Raw genomic sequence first — 17,769 nt, 5'->3', positions numbered from 1 at the left:
ACTAGATTGGATTACTCGGAGTGCCACGAGATAGTTTGGCTCCCTGAATGGTGTTAGTGTCGGGAGACAAAGACATTGAATCACTCCTGTTATGGATTCTTGCAGACTGATATATTGGGATTCGCTTTTAAAAAGGAGTGTGTAATGTATTTGCTGTTTACTTGTACTTATATGGGTTGGTTTCCAAGCTAAATCTGCCTTGTGTAGAACTTGAGGGGCCTGGCATGCTTGAGGAGTCCACATTAGTCATCCTATCATGGACTGACCGCCATCGCATCCCCACCCCCAGAATGCAGCTTAGACGTTTGTTAAAATAAGTGTGAAAACCTATATTTCTGTTCTGGAGTTCTGCCAGCCATAAACGGTAGACCATCCCCAGAACACTTAACTCTCCCTCTACGGACAACTTTTAGATGTCTAACACTATTGTGGACAATGCCAATACGTTAAGTTTTGTGTCAGTCAGTTGCATACCATTGATGGGCTTTCTTGTCAATGTAATTTCCTTATTCAATGGCCTTACTGTTTGTCCCTTCCCTAGGGCATAGCTTCCATACCATCCTTTTGATTAGATAACTTACATCCTTCCACTGCTTACATTACTGGAAATACTTTTCTTTTTCTTTGAACACTCCATTTAAGTGCATGTTCTCTTGCTCTGCCTCATGTGCTGCTTCCCCTCTCAATTCCCCACATATTTTCCAAGTTGCTTAAATAGGTATAAAAGAGGTAGGGAGTTCTGTTGGTTGGGCAACCCGGAGTACATAAAGGGAGTGAAAGATCCGCTTGCTACCAGTAATCTGAGGGGTTAGTTGCACTTTATGTATAATATGACCAGACATGAGGTCCGTGGAAATATTTGATGCCTTATTTTTAAGTTTTGATTTCAAAATCGTAAGGCAGGTGGTCAGTCGACTTAGCTCTGAGACTGAGATGCCACAGTGTGTACTTTTCTGACACCAACCATTAATCAAGAGGAACATCTCCTTTGAGAGGTACCACACCTCTACAGTTTTGGCTGCCTTGGTGGCTTGGGAAAGCTATGGTCCTTTTGTGCTTTCTTTTTCAAGAGGAGCTGAAAAACAATAGGATGAGCTTGATCAGCAGCAAGAAGATAACAGCCTGGTCTAAACAATGTAGATTGCTAGCACTACTCCTAAGAAGTTACAAAAGAAGTGTGAAACACTTTAGATCTTTATTGAGCTTCTGGCCAGAGAGAACATTGCTAATGTAAGGGATATTGTAAGAGGGCATGATAACATCTAATCAAACCATAAATCCAGCCAACGAGTCAGTTAACTTTAAACTCTTCCGTTATGGCTCCGATATATTTCTAATGGCTCCACTTAACAATTCTGCCACAATCACCGGGAAACATTGTAAACTTACATTTTTTAGGCTCTTTGTTGGCACCTGTGTTAGTATCTAAACATGAGGACCAAGGCAGAAACCATAATCCGTGTGCCTTGAAGAGAGGAGTTCCCCCAAGGTGCTCACATTTTCCTTATTGTATTTCCAAAGGTAGGCCATGCAGGCAGGCAAAGCATGTCATCAGCTGATCATGGGTTAAGCTACCCCTCCAAATAGTTACTCAATGTGCTGCTCCTGAACGACACTTCAGTGAGTGGGGGTTCTTGGAGATAAGGAAGCAGGCATTGACGACTGGTCCTCATGGCATAGTATAGCATAGCCATGTATTTTTAAAATATTTAACCGTATGCTGAATAACAAATATTCATCTAGTGAGGATTCACATGTCATTGGTAGTCTTAACTTCAAAAGGAAAAAAGGTTGACTGGATTTAAGACCATGACTGTGGTCGAATAAATTACTGTTGCGAGTCCATTAGTCAATGAGCCATTGCCCCTTGCTCACGAGAATACAGTGGATTGCTGAATATTGTAAATAACTGGTAGAAAACCATTCTTTTCCAGGTACGTCTAGACAATCTGGGAGGGTTAGTGCAGTCACATCTTTACAAGAAAGCTGTAGCAAACACACCGATACAAAAGTGTATAGTCCTGCAGCTTATTGGTAAATGTGACTGAACTCTGGGATTTTGTCAGTTTCTGACATTTGTTTGTGTGGCATGGAGTCGTGTATGTATTTATGTAATATAGGTATATCTATCTATCTATATATGTATGTGTGTATATGATATATACATACACGTCTATCATCTAAATACACATGGGCAAAGATGCCTTTGAATATTTATCTTTCATTGGCTATCTGTATTTAAATGACCAACGGCAGAACCTTGAACAGGGCCCATCGTCTACAAGTTTGAACATTTTGGCCAAATTGGGTTCTTTCCTCTTAGGCAGCACGGCCTCCTGAATCTACTTAGTACCCTGGTTAAACATGCTTCTTCCGCCATAGCATAATGCCTGGCTGATTGTGTGCTGCCTTCCAGAGCACCTGGTGGCGTACAAGTAGCCCAAAGGAAAGGAGACGCTAAACTTGTTGATGTCCAGCATTGTTGTGAAATCCCTCTTGTGATGCATAGAATTAAACATGCTGTGGTTTTGATGGAAGTACTTCACAGGGAGAAGATCAGTCAAAATGGCTTTCAGCTAAAAGACTGCCCCATGTCCATATGCAGTTTACTCGGTTCTTAACTCTTACTTGAATCTTTATCTGTATTGTTAATTCTTCAAACTCAAGAGTTTTGTCTAGTAAAGCACATATTACATGGTACTCTGAGGAACATTGATCAAACTGCACATCTCCCAGGTCCCCAAAACTGGAAAACACACTAGATCGACTGACACCTTGGAGCACAAGTGGGTGCGAAATGATAATGTTAAGCCAATCAAGGATTTGTGGTGTGCCTAATCACCGATACGGTCTCAAGATGCTATATATGGTCGTGCTGCTCAGTTGAGCCAGGTCTTGAGGTCCTTCCTGAACTGCTTCAGAGATATGGTTTGCTTGAGAGAGTGTGTTCCATTACTGGGCTGCTAGGTAGGAGAAGGATCTTCCTCCTGCTTTACTTTTCCAGATCATGGGGAGGGCTGCAAGGGCAAACTGGGAGGAGTGGAGATGTCTGTTGGGCACGTAGAAGGTGAGGTGGTGGTTGAGGTATGCTAGTCCTGTGTTGTGTAGCACCTTGTAGGTATGTATGTGCTTGTTGACTGGAAGCCAGTGTAGGTCTCTGAAGTGAGAGAAGATGTGGCTTTGTCGGGGATGTCCAGGATGAGTCTGGCTGCTTCATTCTGGACTCTTTGTAGTCTTGAAGTTTCTTGGTGATGCCAGCATATAGTGCATTGCTGTAGTCTGGTGTGCTAGTGATGAGTGCTTGGGTTTAACCTCCTTCATTACAGGGGAGAGGTGCCATTACTTCACATCCAAAGCCTCTGTCCATAATGAGTGCATTTTTGATAAATTGGGCGTAGACACTTACCTGTGCTTCTGCTCTGATCCACTTGCTAACCAAGTTGTTTGCCAAGCTGAGACCATTCTAGATTACAACTGTCCTATTTTCTCTGGAATAGCAGGGGCAGTGGTGGCATCTGATCCTGCAATCTCATGGGTTTCTCCTTTGCTGGCCTGACCTTCTCACCAGGATGGTTCTTTCCTGCTTGGCATCAATGTGGTGGACTTCTGGCTCCTTCGAATTCACAATCAATCAGGAATTTGTAAAGCGCACTACTCACCCGTGAGGGTCTCAAAGCCCTGAGAGGCGCAGTATGGCAATCTAAACCAACTACTAGAAAATTGAGGGATTGTAAACCCTCTTCCACTCCATTATATCCCTTCAAGTGCGGTGGTGTGTCTGATATCGCAAACAGATGCATCTGATAACATAAGATCTTATGTTTTTTATGTGTTAAACTTACTTTGCCTGTCATCTCTGCTTATAGAAAGCCTCTGCCTTTTTCCACATTCAGGTAATAAAAAAAAAAAATGGAGTTCTCTGGAAAGTCACTGAGTATGCATTCACCTTAGACCTAAGCGGTTGATTGTCAGTTAAAAGGCGGTTGGTGCAGGTATGCCTTTTGAAAAGCAGACTGCCAGTCGCATTAGAAGCTGTTTTTAACTCTTTTTCTTTTTTGACTAGCTTGTTTCAGTGTGGCCTGTGAGCTAATAAGCTTTTTCAAGCTTCAAGAAAAAAATACTTGTAGTTTCTCTTTAAATAAAATACAAAGCTAGTGGTGTAATCACAGCTGTATCGGTTACCAAAGTTAGGTATTTACTCAGTTTCTACTCTGTGGGTGAAGTAGAGAACTTGGCGCCACTAACTTTCAGCCATGCTGAACAGCAACGATGCTGTTGTACAACGTAGCCAAAAGACATTGGCAAAGCAATAGCTCTCACATAGGCTAGACCGATTGGCTTTGCCAATGCTAGTTTTAAAGAGCCAATTTCATTAGAACACTCAATTGACACAAAGGACGTAAAGCTTATCACCCTAGAGTACACCCACAAATTTTCTCAGTGCATAGTTGGAATTTCACTTTAAGCACCAGTTCTGCTTACTCAATTCGTAAAATCTGTGAGCTTGACCACATGGTCCCTGAAGCATTGTTCCAATCTAAATATTGGAGTAGATTGCCTTAGCATTCTAAAACATGCCAAATATCCTTTTGCCAGTACTGCTATACCTTCAGATGGAAAATATTTTGTGTACAAAGGACAACCAAACGTGCCAAGAGGAAGCAGTGCTATGTCTTTTGTAGCTAGCCAAGTTGGGGCCAGTTCTCTTATCAGACTGTTAGTTTACACTAAATGTCCTTCTTATGATTTTTCTTTACTGTGTGTATAATAAGTATGGATGCACAGAGCAGACGGGGGCTACTGGGCAGTGGAAGGTATTTTCCATTGATGCCCTGAGTTCAGTCCTACTGTGGCTGTGCAAAGTGGGTTCATTACACCCTTCCCTCAATTCACTATTAGGGTAGCAAAGATAAGCAGTTAAAGGCTTATCAGGAAGGTAGTGTGGAAAGTAAGAGCGCGGAACAGTCGTACAACAGACATGATTATGTTATTCAGACCACTGCTTGTTGTAGAAAGTGTTATTACCACAGCAAAACCTAGTATGATACTATTCAATGGGGCTCAGATGAAGATTGAAATTACAATGCATAGTAAAGTGACCCACCTGCTATAGCATCCTGTCCCCATTCTTGGCGCTGATGTAATGTCTAAAGCTCATCAGTTCTGTTCATAGGCATAGTTAAGGCACAAGTGTAGTTCTGTGGGTCTCTACTCACTTGGAGCAGTTCAGTTCATGAGTTCATACCCAAGCTAAAGGGATTGTTTAAGGATCACTCCCTGTTTTTGCTGCAGAACATAGCCTGCATCTCCTAGCCCTATAACCTGCTCATCCTGCCACGGATGCTCAGTCTCTGGCCTGGGTTTACCTGGGGAGTTGTGCATCTTGGGTGGTGAAAGCCTCCAGAATATGAACAGCTCCTACTTCATGGCTGCCACGTCTCCATGGAATCTACTGGGGTAAGTTGTGGGGGTTCGGGGGAAGTTTGATCATCATCAAATTAGGGCTGAAGAAATTTATTGGCTTGATTTCTGTATATGGTCCTCTGTGTGGGCTGTGAGGGGAGACGAGAATACGTGTAATCAGGGGCCAAATCCAGCTTCCCTTACAAGGACAATCTGCAGCTTATAAGTGTTCATACCCAAAACATGGGTCTACTCTCCTGGACCATCTCCTCCTGCATGATCAGCAACTCCCATTTCCTTTTGAATAGGCAGGCAAGCATATAGGCAAGCTTTTCTCCAGCAAGTTCTGCAGACATAGCATGATTCCCCCTTTTCCCTGGGGGAAAACTAGCTTTCCTACAGACTATCCCTGATCGTGCATCAGTCCTTGTTCTGCAGAGCATTCCCTTCCTTGATGATGGACATGGAACTGGAACAAGGTGGGTAGTTTGGATACCTCATACATTTTTCCAGAAAGAGTGAGGTACATCTACTTTGTGGTTTGCAAACCCATTTGGGGTGGTGGTTTTACTGTCATTTTGTCACTCTTCGTCAGACACAGCCTTTGTGCAAGTTGATAGCTCTTGTAGCAGATAACAGTGGTGCTGGCTTCCTGCAGAAATATCCAAAACATGGGCACAGTGAAGTTTGAGATCTCTGCACAGGCTGTCATCAGCCTTACTGAGGTAGTAATTGGGGACAGACTCCAGAACAGGCCCTGCCCAGAAGTGTCCTCACATTTAACAACAAAATGCATTCCCACCCTCCCTATCTACCAAATGGCAGTGCGCTGGAAGACATAATCAGCAACTCTTTGCTAACAAGGTCCTCGTTGAGTTTCAAAGGTGAGGCTTGTCTCCACCCTTCTCACTTGTTTCTGGGTCTCCACCTGTTATCCACAGAGAAGGCACACAAACATGCAACTCTCTGGGAAAGCAGTCCTCATCAATCTTGTTCTATGCTAACCAGGGAATCCAAAATTATCCTCACAGGTCCAGGTATTTTTTTTTCCACACAGTTCTACCTTTTATGGGCTACAAGTTCTCACGCTCCACATTTAAGACCATAGCAAGGCTCTGGGCTTCAAATAACAGTGAAACTTTACATGAGACAACACAGAAAGAGGGCTGTTTACATAGATTTTCAAAAGACAGCATGTTGCCCCTACTTTGTGATGCACCCTTGGCATGAACAGGAGTCTCAACTGAGGACTGGATTGGTGTGCCAAAGTCCTAGAATAGGTTCTGTGTGACCTTACCTGGGACAGGCCTAGGCCTCTGTGTACATGTTGCTACATACCAGGCCAGTGGTTCCCAAGCTCTTTCAACCCACAGCTTCCTTGACCTATTGGTCGTTGGGTGCGGCTCCCCATTATGTTACTACTTTTTTTTCAGGAGGGGAGGCAGCAATAAAAGCCTGGCCTCAGGAGTACTTCCATTACACTCCCTAAAAATTGGGACGAAGCCAATGAAAGTAAGTAAACGTACTGCATTGTGACGTGTAGTGCTTTTTAAAGAGGTCTTTTTAGCTCATTCCTGATCAGGGTTTGTGAGGCCCTGATAGTTACGGTAATGTTGGTTCAGATTATGGGTGCATTGATAAAGGTCTGCGTCTGCTGTCTAGCTTGTGGGTTGTTTTGTGTGTGTGTGTTTTTATTTTTTATTTTTTTTAGGGGGTGTGTGGGTGGGAGTTTTATTATTTATTTGCACACGGTCTCCAGTCTAGTTCCAGGCTGTCCTTGTTTCATTGAGTGTGTGGTCCTGGAGACTGAGGTTGGGGTCCAGAGTGAATCCAAGTAACTTGGCGTTATATGAAAGTTGGGGTCTGAATTGGTCCTGATTAATGCTGCTACCTCAGGTTTGGACTAGTTATTGTTTTTGGCAAATAAAACCACCTTGTGGGGCTGACCTTCTGATCAGTGCTGAGCATCTGGTTCTGTATGAGGGGCAGACAGTGCTTCTTGTGTAGAATTCCTGTAGCAAAGGACACTCAAGTAATGACCTTTCACCAGCAGTGCCCTGTGAGTGCTAAGACGACAGCAGTGAACGCCCTCTGTGGTGTACCCCATAGGACCCCAGGAATGTTAGTTACCTCGAGCAGCATATCTTTGATTTAGGACTTGGGGCACTGCTACTAGAAAGCTCACACTGCTATCAGTACTGTCACACAGCCTTATTTTCCTTCCATTAGTTACCTGTCAGTGCTATAGAAAAACAGCAGTGTGATCTCCCTCCCAGCTAGAGATGTGCAAGTCAGACAAGACTGGAAGCTGGCTTCCTTTCAATATCTACCCTTTCTGATGGATACAACTACCTGTGGATTCCTCACCTAATGAATACTCCCATGGCGCCAGCATTCGACGGAAATCTTCTTCCTAGTCTCTGCACGCCGACGAGGACGTCACTCTAGCCCACGCGATGCCGTCTGACGTCATACAGGCAATAAGAGGTCCTCGCCGACGTCCGTTCCCTTTTTTCCGTGCATTCGAAACGGTTATCTTCGAGGGAGCTACTGTTACTTTAGTGGTTAGTGTGTTTTCTGCTGCGTAGTTCTTCTCTGCGGTAACAATGTCTCAGAGAAAGTCGGGTTTCAAGCCCTGTCGAGAGTGTGGGGGCAAGATGTCCGTTACAGATCCTCACTCCGACTGTCTCTGGTGTTTGAGCTCCGACCACGACGTCGTGACTTGCGATTCATGTCAGCACATGAATCCGAAGGCCCTCAAGGAACGTGAGGCTAAACTATTCCTGGCGAAGTCGAAGAGAAAGGAAAAACATCACAAAAAGTCTTCCTCGCCAAGGTCTCATCGGCATCATCGAGACTCCCGGCGCCGTAGAGATTCACGGCGTCATTCCAGCAAGGAGACTCGTTCGAGGTCGCCTTCGGCTCGGCGTCGGAGGACTTGGGAGGTCAGTCCCACGGTCACGCCGCATCCATCGACGCCATTGCCCTCTCCGGCGTCACCGACTTCGCCTGGACAAGCCTCTGTGGTTGAGGTGATGCAGCCTCTTGTGATGTCTCCAGCGTCGCGGACGTCGGGGTCGCCTTCGATCCAGGCACCTCAGTATCCGGCTTTTCCAGCCCCTGGAGCCGATAGTACCGCATTTCTGAATGCGATGTATACCATCTTTCAGCAGATGGCTCCAGGAGGTGCTCCGGCTGGTCCTTCGGGGCCTTTGGCCTTTTCATTGGGTGATCCTGCGCCTCTTCGGCCGGCACCCTTTATGCCCTTTCTCCCTTTTGGGAATGTGGGCTCGGCGCCGGTGGCCGCTCCGGTGGCTTCAGAGGGATTGGCTCCGGAGGTTTCCATCCCGTCGACGTCGGGATTTCGTCCTGTGACTCCGGTGGGTCCATCGGCTCCAAGATCTTTGTCCTGCTCCTTCATCGGCACCGAAGCTGCCTGTTGTGCCGGATGCGGCGTTGGATGCTTCTGGAGATCAGCGCCGATCTTCGACTTCGGCAGAGGCCATGTCGACTCCGCGTATTGAGCAGAGACTACATTCAAGGAGGCGTGCTCTCTGTCTTTTGGAAGAGCAGGAGTACCAGCGAGTCCTGGAGGAAGGAGAGGTTGAGGACTCTGGTGATGGACTGCATGGTCTGGATACGGCCAGTGGGCTGGATACTTCCCCTGAGTGGGACCTTTCATCTCCAGGGGAGTATACGGAGGAGGCCGCTACCTTTCACGCGGTGGTGAGGAAGGCGGCTAACTTTCTGGACCTGCCTTTGCTGGTGGCAGAGGCAAAGCAGAATTTGACGGAGGTGCTGCATCCGGCCTCTGCTGCAGCGGAGCCTCTCTTGCCGTTTAATGAGGCTTTGCTTGATCCGGTGTTGGAGGATTGGAAGAAGCCTGTATCTTCCTCAGCAGTTCATAGGGCTGTGGCCAGGAGATATCGGGCTGCACCATCTGACCCTGGTTTTCTTTCAACACACCCTACGCCGGAGAGCTTGGTGGTACAAGCCTCCTGTTCATCAAAATCAGCGCCTGGATCTTTCCCGACGGTACCAGGAGACGGGGACTCCAAAAAACTGGATGCGCAATCCAAGAAAATATTTTCTTCTTGCAGTTTGGCGTTGAAGGCCACCAACGCAACTTGCATTCTGGGGAGATATATTCATGCTCTTATGGATGATATTTCATCTTCTTTTACGGAGCTTCCCCAGGGACTCTTGGATGTTGTCTCAGACACCCAGGCTGCCGCAACCCAGATTATCCAGTCTGGGCTGGACACGACCGACTCGGTGGCTAGGGCGATGGGCATGGCTGTGGTGGCAAGGAGACAGGCCTGGCTCGGTAATTCAGGGTTTTCTGCGAATGTACAGTCGACCCTATTAGACCTCCCGTTTGATGGGGACAAACTGTTTGGAGCAAAGGCAGATTCGGCCTTGGAGCAATTTAAAGAGAGCAGGGCCACAGCCAAATCGTTAGGGCTGCAAGCTCCTTCTTCCTCTGCCTCTTCCAGGTTTTTCAGGAGGTTTCGTGGATTTGGGCGTGGCTCTTCCTCCTCTTCCTTTCGGGGGAGGTTCCAGCAACCCGCCTCTTCTCACCCCTATAGATCATTTAGAGGGAGAGGTAGGGCCCGCACCAGAGGAGCCTCTCAACAGCACTCTGCCTCTTCCTCGTCCTCTGGAGGGGTGCAGCAGGGAAAGCAGCCTTAGGCTTCCACCATTTCCCACTCACTCCTCTCCTGTAGGGGGAAGATTAGGGCATTTTCTCCACAAGTGGGAGACTATTACAACGGACACTTGGGTTATCAGTATTGTGGAGAAAGGCTACACCCTTCCCTTTCGGGAGTTTCCGCCCCCCCCTCCCGCCTCCCGCCTCGCCCATCTTATTGTTCAGAAAAACACTTCCTGTTGCTAGAACAGGAGGTTCAAGTCCTCCTTTCAAAGGGCGCGGTGGAGTTGGTTCCAGAGCAGGAAAGGGGTCGAGGTTGTTACTCAAGGTACTTCCTGATTCCCAAGAAAGATGGTCGGTTAAGACCGATCCTGGATCTGAGGATCTTGAATTGGTTCCTCAATCAGGAAAAGTTCAAGATGCTGACCCTAGCACAGGTGCTTTTGGCGTTGAACAAAGAAGATTGGATGGTGTCTGTCGACTTGCAGGATGCTTATTTTCATATCCCGATACTCAAGTCACACAGGAAGTTTCTCCGGTTTGTGGTAGGGTCGCAGCACTATCAGTTTGCGGTCCTCCCGTTTGGTCTTACTTCAGCACCTCGAGTCTTCACGAAGGTGATGTCAGTGGTTGCGGCAGAGCTCAGAAGGAAGGGGATAGCAGTATTCCCTTACTTGGACGACTGGTTGATCAAAGCCAAGTCCCCGGAGCTTGTGTCGTATCATCTGCAGTCAACAACCCAGTTGTTGTTCGACCTGGGCTTTTCGGTGAACGTGCCCAAATCTCACCTGGAGCCCTCTCAGCGCCTCCTGTTCATAGGGGCAGTACTGGATACAACATAGAATCGAGCCTTTCCTCTGCCTCAGCAGGTTCAAGATATTCAGGAATTGGTTCCAATGTTTCAAAATGGAGCGGTAGTTCCAGTCCTCAAGGTCCTTCGTCTGCTCGGTCTGTTTGCCTCCTGCATACTGTTGGTCACGCATGCTCGCTGGCACATGAGGGCTCTTCAGTGGTGCCTCCGAAGGCAGTGGTCTCAACACAAGGGAGATCTAGAAGGTGCGGTCAAGATCTCCAGAGATGCTGCTGTGGACTTGAAGTGGTGGATTGCGAGCAACAATCTTTCGCAAGGAAAGCCGTTCGCGCAGTCGCCACCAGTGGCCACGGTCATAACGAATGCTTCCACTCGAGGGTGGGGAGCTCATCTGGGGGATCTGGAGATCAAAGGACTTTGGTCTCCAGAGGAACAGATGTTTCATATCAATCTGTTAGTTACGGGCTGTACGTCTGGCTCTCAAGGCCTTCCTCCCTTCCCTTCGTGGTCAGTCGGTACAGGTCCTGACGGACAATACTACCACAATGTGGTACATAAACAAACAGGGAGGAGTAGGGTCGTACCTTCTCTGCAGAGAAGCTCTTCGACTATGGTCCTGGGCAAAGGACCATCAGATTTGCTTGGTAGCAAATCATTTGGCCGGGGTCTTGAATGTACGTGCGGACAGTCTCAGTCGCCAAATCTCGGCCGACCACGAGTGGCGTGTCCATCCAGATCAAGTCCGTTTTAATCTTCCAGATGTGGGGGTTTCCTCGGATAGATCTGTTTGCCACTCGGGAGAATGCGCATTGTCTGTTATTCTGCAGCCTCCAGTATCCGGTGCAGGGAGCATTGGGGGACGCGTTTCTGATAACCTGGTGCGACCAGTTGCTTTACGCGTTTCCCCCCATACCCTTGATTCCTCGAGTGTTGAGGAAGATTCGCCAAGACCGGGCCCAAGTCACCTTAATAGCTCCGGATTGGCCAAGGAGAGTGTGGTACTCCGACCTTCTCCAACTCTCGCTGTGCCCTCCGCTCCGTCTCCCTCTCAGGGCAGACCTCCTCTCGCAGTCGCAGGGGCAGGTTTTACACCCCAACCTCCAGAGTCTACACCTACATGCCTGGAGATTGAACGGGGCAACCTGAGTTCCTTCTCTCTCCTGCCTGATGTAGTGGATGTTATATTAGCGGCCAGGCGACACTCCACTAAATCTATCTACACTAATTGGTGGTCTAAATTTGTTATGTGGTGTGGAGAGACAGATTGATCCCTTACATGCTCATCTGTCAGATGTTTTGTCTTTTGCTCTGTCTCTAGCGCAGAAAGGTTGTGCAGTGGCTACCATTAAAGGTTATTTGTCTGCCCTGTCAGCCTTCATTTGTCTTCCAGACAACCATCATTATTTAAGTCCCCTATTGTTCTCAGATTCTTGAAAGGTCTTCTAAATAAATATCCTCCAAAACCATTCGTTATGCCTCAATGGGATTTGTCCTTGGTCCTCACTTTCCTTATGGGGTCCCCTTTTGAGCCTATGCATTCTTGCCCCTTAAGGTATTTGGTTATTAAAACAGTCTTCCTGGTGGCTATAACATCTGCAAGGAGAGTGAGTGAGTTGCAAGCCTTATCGGTAAAACCCCCTTATACAACTTGGGGATAAGGTGGTGTTGAGGACCAAGGCTGCTTTCCTCCCAAAGGTTGTTTCACCCTTCCATTTGGCCCAGACAATTACTTTGTCCACGTTCTATCCTCCGCCTCATCCTTCAAAGGAGGAAGAGCGCCTACATCGATTGGACCCAAAGAGGGCGTTAAGCTTCTACATTGATAGAACGAAGGACTTCAGGCTGGAGGATCAGCTGTTCATCGGATACGTGGGCAAGAGGAGAGGAAAGGCAGTCCACAAGAGAACACTCTCCAGGTGGGTTGTTCTTTGCATTAAAATCTGTTACTCTTTGGCAAAGAAGGATCCTCCTGATGGCATTAGAGCTCATTCCACCAGACCTAAGTCGGCCACTTCGGCCTTGGCCAGGGGTGTTCCTGGGGTCCTGTGGTCGACATCTGCAAGGCCGCAACTTGGTCGTCCCTTCACACTTTTGCGAAACATTACTGTTTGGACTCTGAGGTCAGAAGGGATGGCCATTTTGCACGGTCAGTGCTGCAGGATTTCTTGGTTTGACCATTTCGGCACCCACCACCGGGAGTGGTACTGCTTTGGGACTTTATTCATTAGGTGAGGAATCCACAGGTAGTTGTATCCATCAGAAGAACGAGTTACTTACCTTCGGTAACGACTTTTCTGGTGGATACATTAGCTACCTGTGGATTCCTCACGGTCCCACCCGCCTCCCCGTTGCCTATCTGGTCTTACCAAGTAATCCTTGAGTGCGCTCCTCTTGGTCTTCAAGGTTGCAATAGATGTTGTGTTAATATCGATACTTGTATATATTTATATGTGTATATATATATTTTGAATCAAAGATTAGCAGTGCACTCCATTAGGGGTGATAATTCTAGCATTTATTTCATGTATGAAATAAACGCTAGAATTATCACCCCTAATGGAGTGCACTGCTAATCTTTGATTCAAAACATTGTTTCGGGTTGGCTCGCCTCAGCAGTAGCACCAGTAATTGGAGCGCGGTGCCCTCGAGAGCCGTTTTGTTTTTCATGTATATATATATATGTATATATCTTTGTGTATATACATGATTTGCATATATTTGTTGGTTTAAAAAAAAAAGTTATATTAAATCTACAGCCATTTTATTGCAATGTTGTGTATTTTACAGTGTTATGGGATGTTGCCTTGCTCTTTCATTGCATTGGGTTGTTCTCATGCACGTAAAAAATGTTGGTACTCACGTCGGCGAGGACCTCTTATTGCCTGTATGACGTCAGACGGCGTTGCGTGGGCTAGAGTGACGTCCTCGTCGACGTGCAGAGACTAGGAAGAAGATTTCCGTCGAATGCTGGCGCCATGGGAGTATTCATTAGGTGAGGAATCCACAGGTAGCTAATGTATCCACCAGAAAAGTCGTTACCGAAGGTAAGTAACTCGTTCATCTCTGCCATTGCTCCATGGAATTAGCGACCCTAAATGGAGCTGGACCCAGCACCCCCAGTCTATTCCTTCCTAAAGTAGTTCTTAAACAGACATCACTGAATACGGGACAGCTGAGTAGAAACTGGAATTCGAACAAACAAAGAACAGGCAGTGAACATTCAATTTCACTGGTTGGAGAGCTGTAATTTGAGCATGCATCTGAGATCTCCTGTACCTGCTAACAGGACAGAAAAACTTCAGACAAATTGCTTTAATTCAGACTAATTTTCCTTGGCCAGCTAATTTGAAAGCTCCATGAAATAAGTTTGTATTTAAAAAAAAACAAAAAAAAACAACTCTATTTTAACTGAAATTACATACGTTTGTAGGACTAGTCATAAATCCAGTGACCGTGACAAACTGACATTCCATGCTCACTGATAGCAACGTCATCTGAGTATAACATTTTGTGGGCTTGTCTCACTGTGGGTCAGAGTATGGATGTTCGTGGTGGGCGTGTTTTTGAATGTGAATTGATGAGTACTGTAGACGACTAAGTAAATACATTGCTATTATGCGCCTATTTACACAAGAACACATACATTTTTGGTAGGCATAGCAAGATTAACTGATTTGCCCAGAATCACAAGATGCCAAGCCGACGCCGAGGCTCAAACCTGTGGCCCCTGCTCCAAAGTCGGCAGCTTTGTCCGTTATGTCGCATCTCTTCCATAAATCTGTCCCTAGTATAACTTGACCACATATGCAGGTGGCTCGGTCACCTGTATGCTTATCGATGTTTGTGTTCGAAGATGCTCTAAAGTGCTAACGAGCTCCATTTTTCCGGCGCTACACACACTAGTAAATACATTAATTCCTTACTGCTTGTTACTCTGATCTGTTCTAGGTGCCTTTGACTTGTTGATCTACACAGACAAGGATTTAGACGTTCCAGAGAAATGGGAGGAATCTGGCCCCCAGCTTGTCTCTAATTCTGAAGAAGTCCGTCTTCGATCATTCACCACCACAATACACAAAGTTAACAGCATGGTGGCTTACAAAAGATCGGATTCCTTTTAAGCCGAAGGTTGCGGTTTTATAGTTACTCACTTTTTGTAAACTGCACAAGGAACTATACTATTTTCAGCAGACCATCCATTTTAAATTGCAGTTGATGATAAAGTGGAAAAAAAAAAAACTGTTCACTAAAACGTCTAGGTTTGCACGAAAATTTGTTTTGTTGCTGCTTGAGGAATACTTTTTTTTTTCTCCTTGATTTGCTTTTCAATGTCAACCAATTCATGATTTAATGTTATTTTTTTGAATTCTACACTGGCCCCGATGACATACTTACGTGAATGAGGAAGCAGGGCATTTCAATTATGTTTTGGAGCTCATTTAACAAGTAGTATGTTTGCTTTAGCAGTAGCACAAATGTTCTACAGTAAGCTGTGTTTTTATTCGGCGATTTCTGTGTCACAGAAAATAACTGTTGGCTTGTTATTACAAGCCTGATGGCTCACAACAGACCTACTCAAGAAGTCTGGAAATGTTGTTGCATGCAGTACTGAGCACCCTAGAATGTTCATAAGTGCTACATCTGTTCATACGCTTTGAGAATGTCCGTGCCAATGTGTTCTCGAAGCTGTCTTTAAATGTTTCCAATGTATACTGTACATATTGCATTGTCCGTTTTTATACGTGTTTTGTCCTATGTTTGTATTTTATAGAATAAAAATTTTAAATGTTGCAGCCCTCTGAATGTACTAGCAGGTTATTCGTACTTGTTCAGTTTTGTTAGGTTAAATTTCGATTGTACTTTGCCTGCACAATACCATGGCATAATTGAAGAGATTATGTTAAAATTGTTGGGAAAAGTCTTTAGTGCCCCCATGGGCTTGGGTCAAGGGTGGGGACCAGCATCCTTAACCACTGGTGTAATGTATAATTATACTCCCCTCCTCCATAAAGTGAACAACTGCCCTGGGGTCTCGCGCCTCAGATATTCATTAGGCTTGGACATAATGGGGGCTACCTGTAGGTCCCCCCTGAAAGGTTGGTGAGCTCATGGAGCGGGCAGACAGAAGGCTCCCCACAGGTCCTTCCATTCACCCTGCATCTCCCCCCCCCCCCCCCCTAGAACTTATAACTTCTGACTCAATAAGATTTTTCTAGGGATTTATCTAACAGCTGCCCTCATTCTTGGTTTAAGCCTGGTGATGTATACAGATTTCACCCTTTCCTCTTGCTTGCTTCTATTAAGGCCCTGATTTTACATCTCCCTTCTGCTCTTCTACTGAAACTTCTGGATTCTTGTACCTCACCCTCCCTGCCCTTTACTACCTGGGGAATCTGGACTATGTTGAGGAGGATGAGGACCGTAATGGCCGAGGCCTAGTTCTTGAGACTTTGAATGAAGTGGCGATTTTGTTGGGGTCGAAGAACACTTATCAAAACAGTCTTAAATACTGATGGCGGTACTACCTTCAGCTCCTTTGGTTTAGGGTTGTTACTTAGAGTCCATGGTAGTGGAATCTTGGTGCAGTCTAAACACAACACCTAAAGCTGTGTGCTAAAGGAAGCAACATGTGAAGCAGTGTAGTTGGCAATGGATCATAATAGAAATGGTTATAAAGATTGGTGTTGTTTTTTTTTTTTTTTTAGTCCTGAGAGCACTCTCGCTCTTTAAGTTAAGGGTGTAGAGTTCTAGAATTTTTACAGTCGCCAGAAGACCCCATCGTTGGTGGTGAGTGAGTGTTTTTGTTGGATTTAGTTTCAGGAAATTGGAAGACATATGCATGCTTGTAATGGAAATGTCCTCAATGATGTTGAGGCTGCACTGTATGCGAGGTAACCTTAACACAAGTTGGATTTTCTCTCCACATCTACAAACTGTCCACTGCCTGGCGGACTATTTTAGCAACACATGCATGTAAAAATTAAATAAGATCGAATTGATCCCTGCTTGTTGGCACAGTTCAGTAAACTGCCTTCTGTTGAATGGGTAATCACCTGATCCATGTCAGCTAAATTACTTCAGCCACTCCAGAATAATGCCTTAGAACTCTGCTTTGGCCGAGGTCTTAGAATATTATGATCTCTGGTAGTTGGCAGGCCTAAATGTTCTGACACTAGTGTTGTCAATTTCCCTCTGCAGATTGTCTCATGCGAAAGTTCTACCATGGTGTTGAGCCCAGGTTATCCCCTCAGCAAAGTTCAGTAGCTGATTGATAGCAACATGTTCTACTCATTCAGAGTAAGAGAGTGGTCAAAATGAATAGTCTGCTCTAGAAGTGTTTCAGGACAAGATTCACTTCAGCAGATTTCTAAGCTAAAGGAACAATACAGTTGTAAAGGAGCTGCTGACCAGACTGAGAAGCTCATCAATTGCTCTAACTGGTAGTAGAAGGGTCCATTTGAGAGCCAGGCACTCTTCTTCCATTGATGCCCGTAATTGAATCACTAACACATTGAAAGGATCCTACATTTTATTTTTTTGTGAGAATCTTCAGCCGAGAGATCAATGTTAGCAAGTATTTGGCCAACGGGTGTCCGTAGAATAAAGTGATCTCCTAGAATTTGAGACTGCCTCCTTGGACACTGAAGATTGACATGAAGCATTAACTGATACTGGCCAAATGTACTTGTGTGACCACCACTGCTCTGGTACAATCTTTTGTAGTGACTGCAGCTCTTAGCATTATCCCGACCTGTTTATCCCCTGCGCTGCTGGATAAGAATGCCAGGTTCATTGGATCAGTTTAAAAAATGTGTAACAAAATTCATCCCTGCATATGGAGCAGGCCAATTACTAAAATGGCGTTGTGAAATTCAATTAATGGACATCTTTGGCCAATAGATGC

The 17,769-nt window shown here is 45.7% G+C and overlaps 1 protein-coding gene across 1 annotated transcript in view; it reads left to right on the top strand.

The window, feature by feature from the left end:
* MAD2L1 (mitotic arrest deficient 2 like 1) overlaps positions 1 to 15,658 on the top strand; it is a 38,292-nt gene extending 22,634 nt beyond the window's left edge. Inside the window, exon 5 of the mRNA XM_069230183.1 lies at positions 14,814 to 15,658. Coding sequence (XP_069086284.1) covers positions 14,814 to 14,986 — 173 coding nt within the window. The 3' untranslated portion in view covers positions 14,987 to 15,658. The remainder of the gene's footprint in view (positions 1 to 14,813) is intronic.
* Positions 15,659 to 17,769: the final 2,111 nt, after the last annotated feature.

The sequence above is a fragment of the Pleurodeles waltl genome, chromosome 1_1 (genome assembly GCF_031143425.1).
Source record: "Pleurodeles waltl isolate 20211129_DDA chromosome 1_1, aPleWal1.hap1.20221129, whole genome shotgun sequence".
NCBI classification, from domain to species: domain Eukaryota; kingdom Metazoa; phylum Chordata; class Amphibia; order Caudata; family Salamandridae; genus Pleurodeles; species Pleurodeles waltl.
The sequence above is the reverse complement of the archived record's forward strand: the minus strand, read 5'-3'. Positions and strand labels throughout refer to the sequence as shown.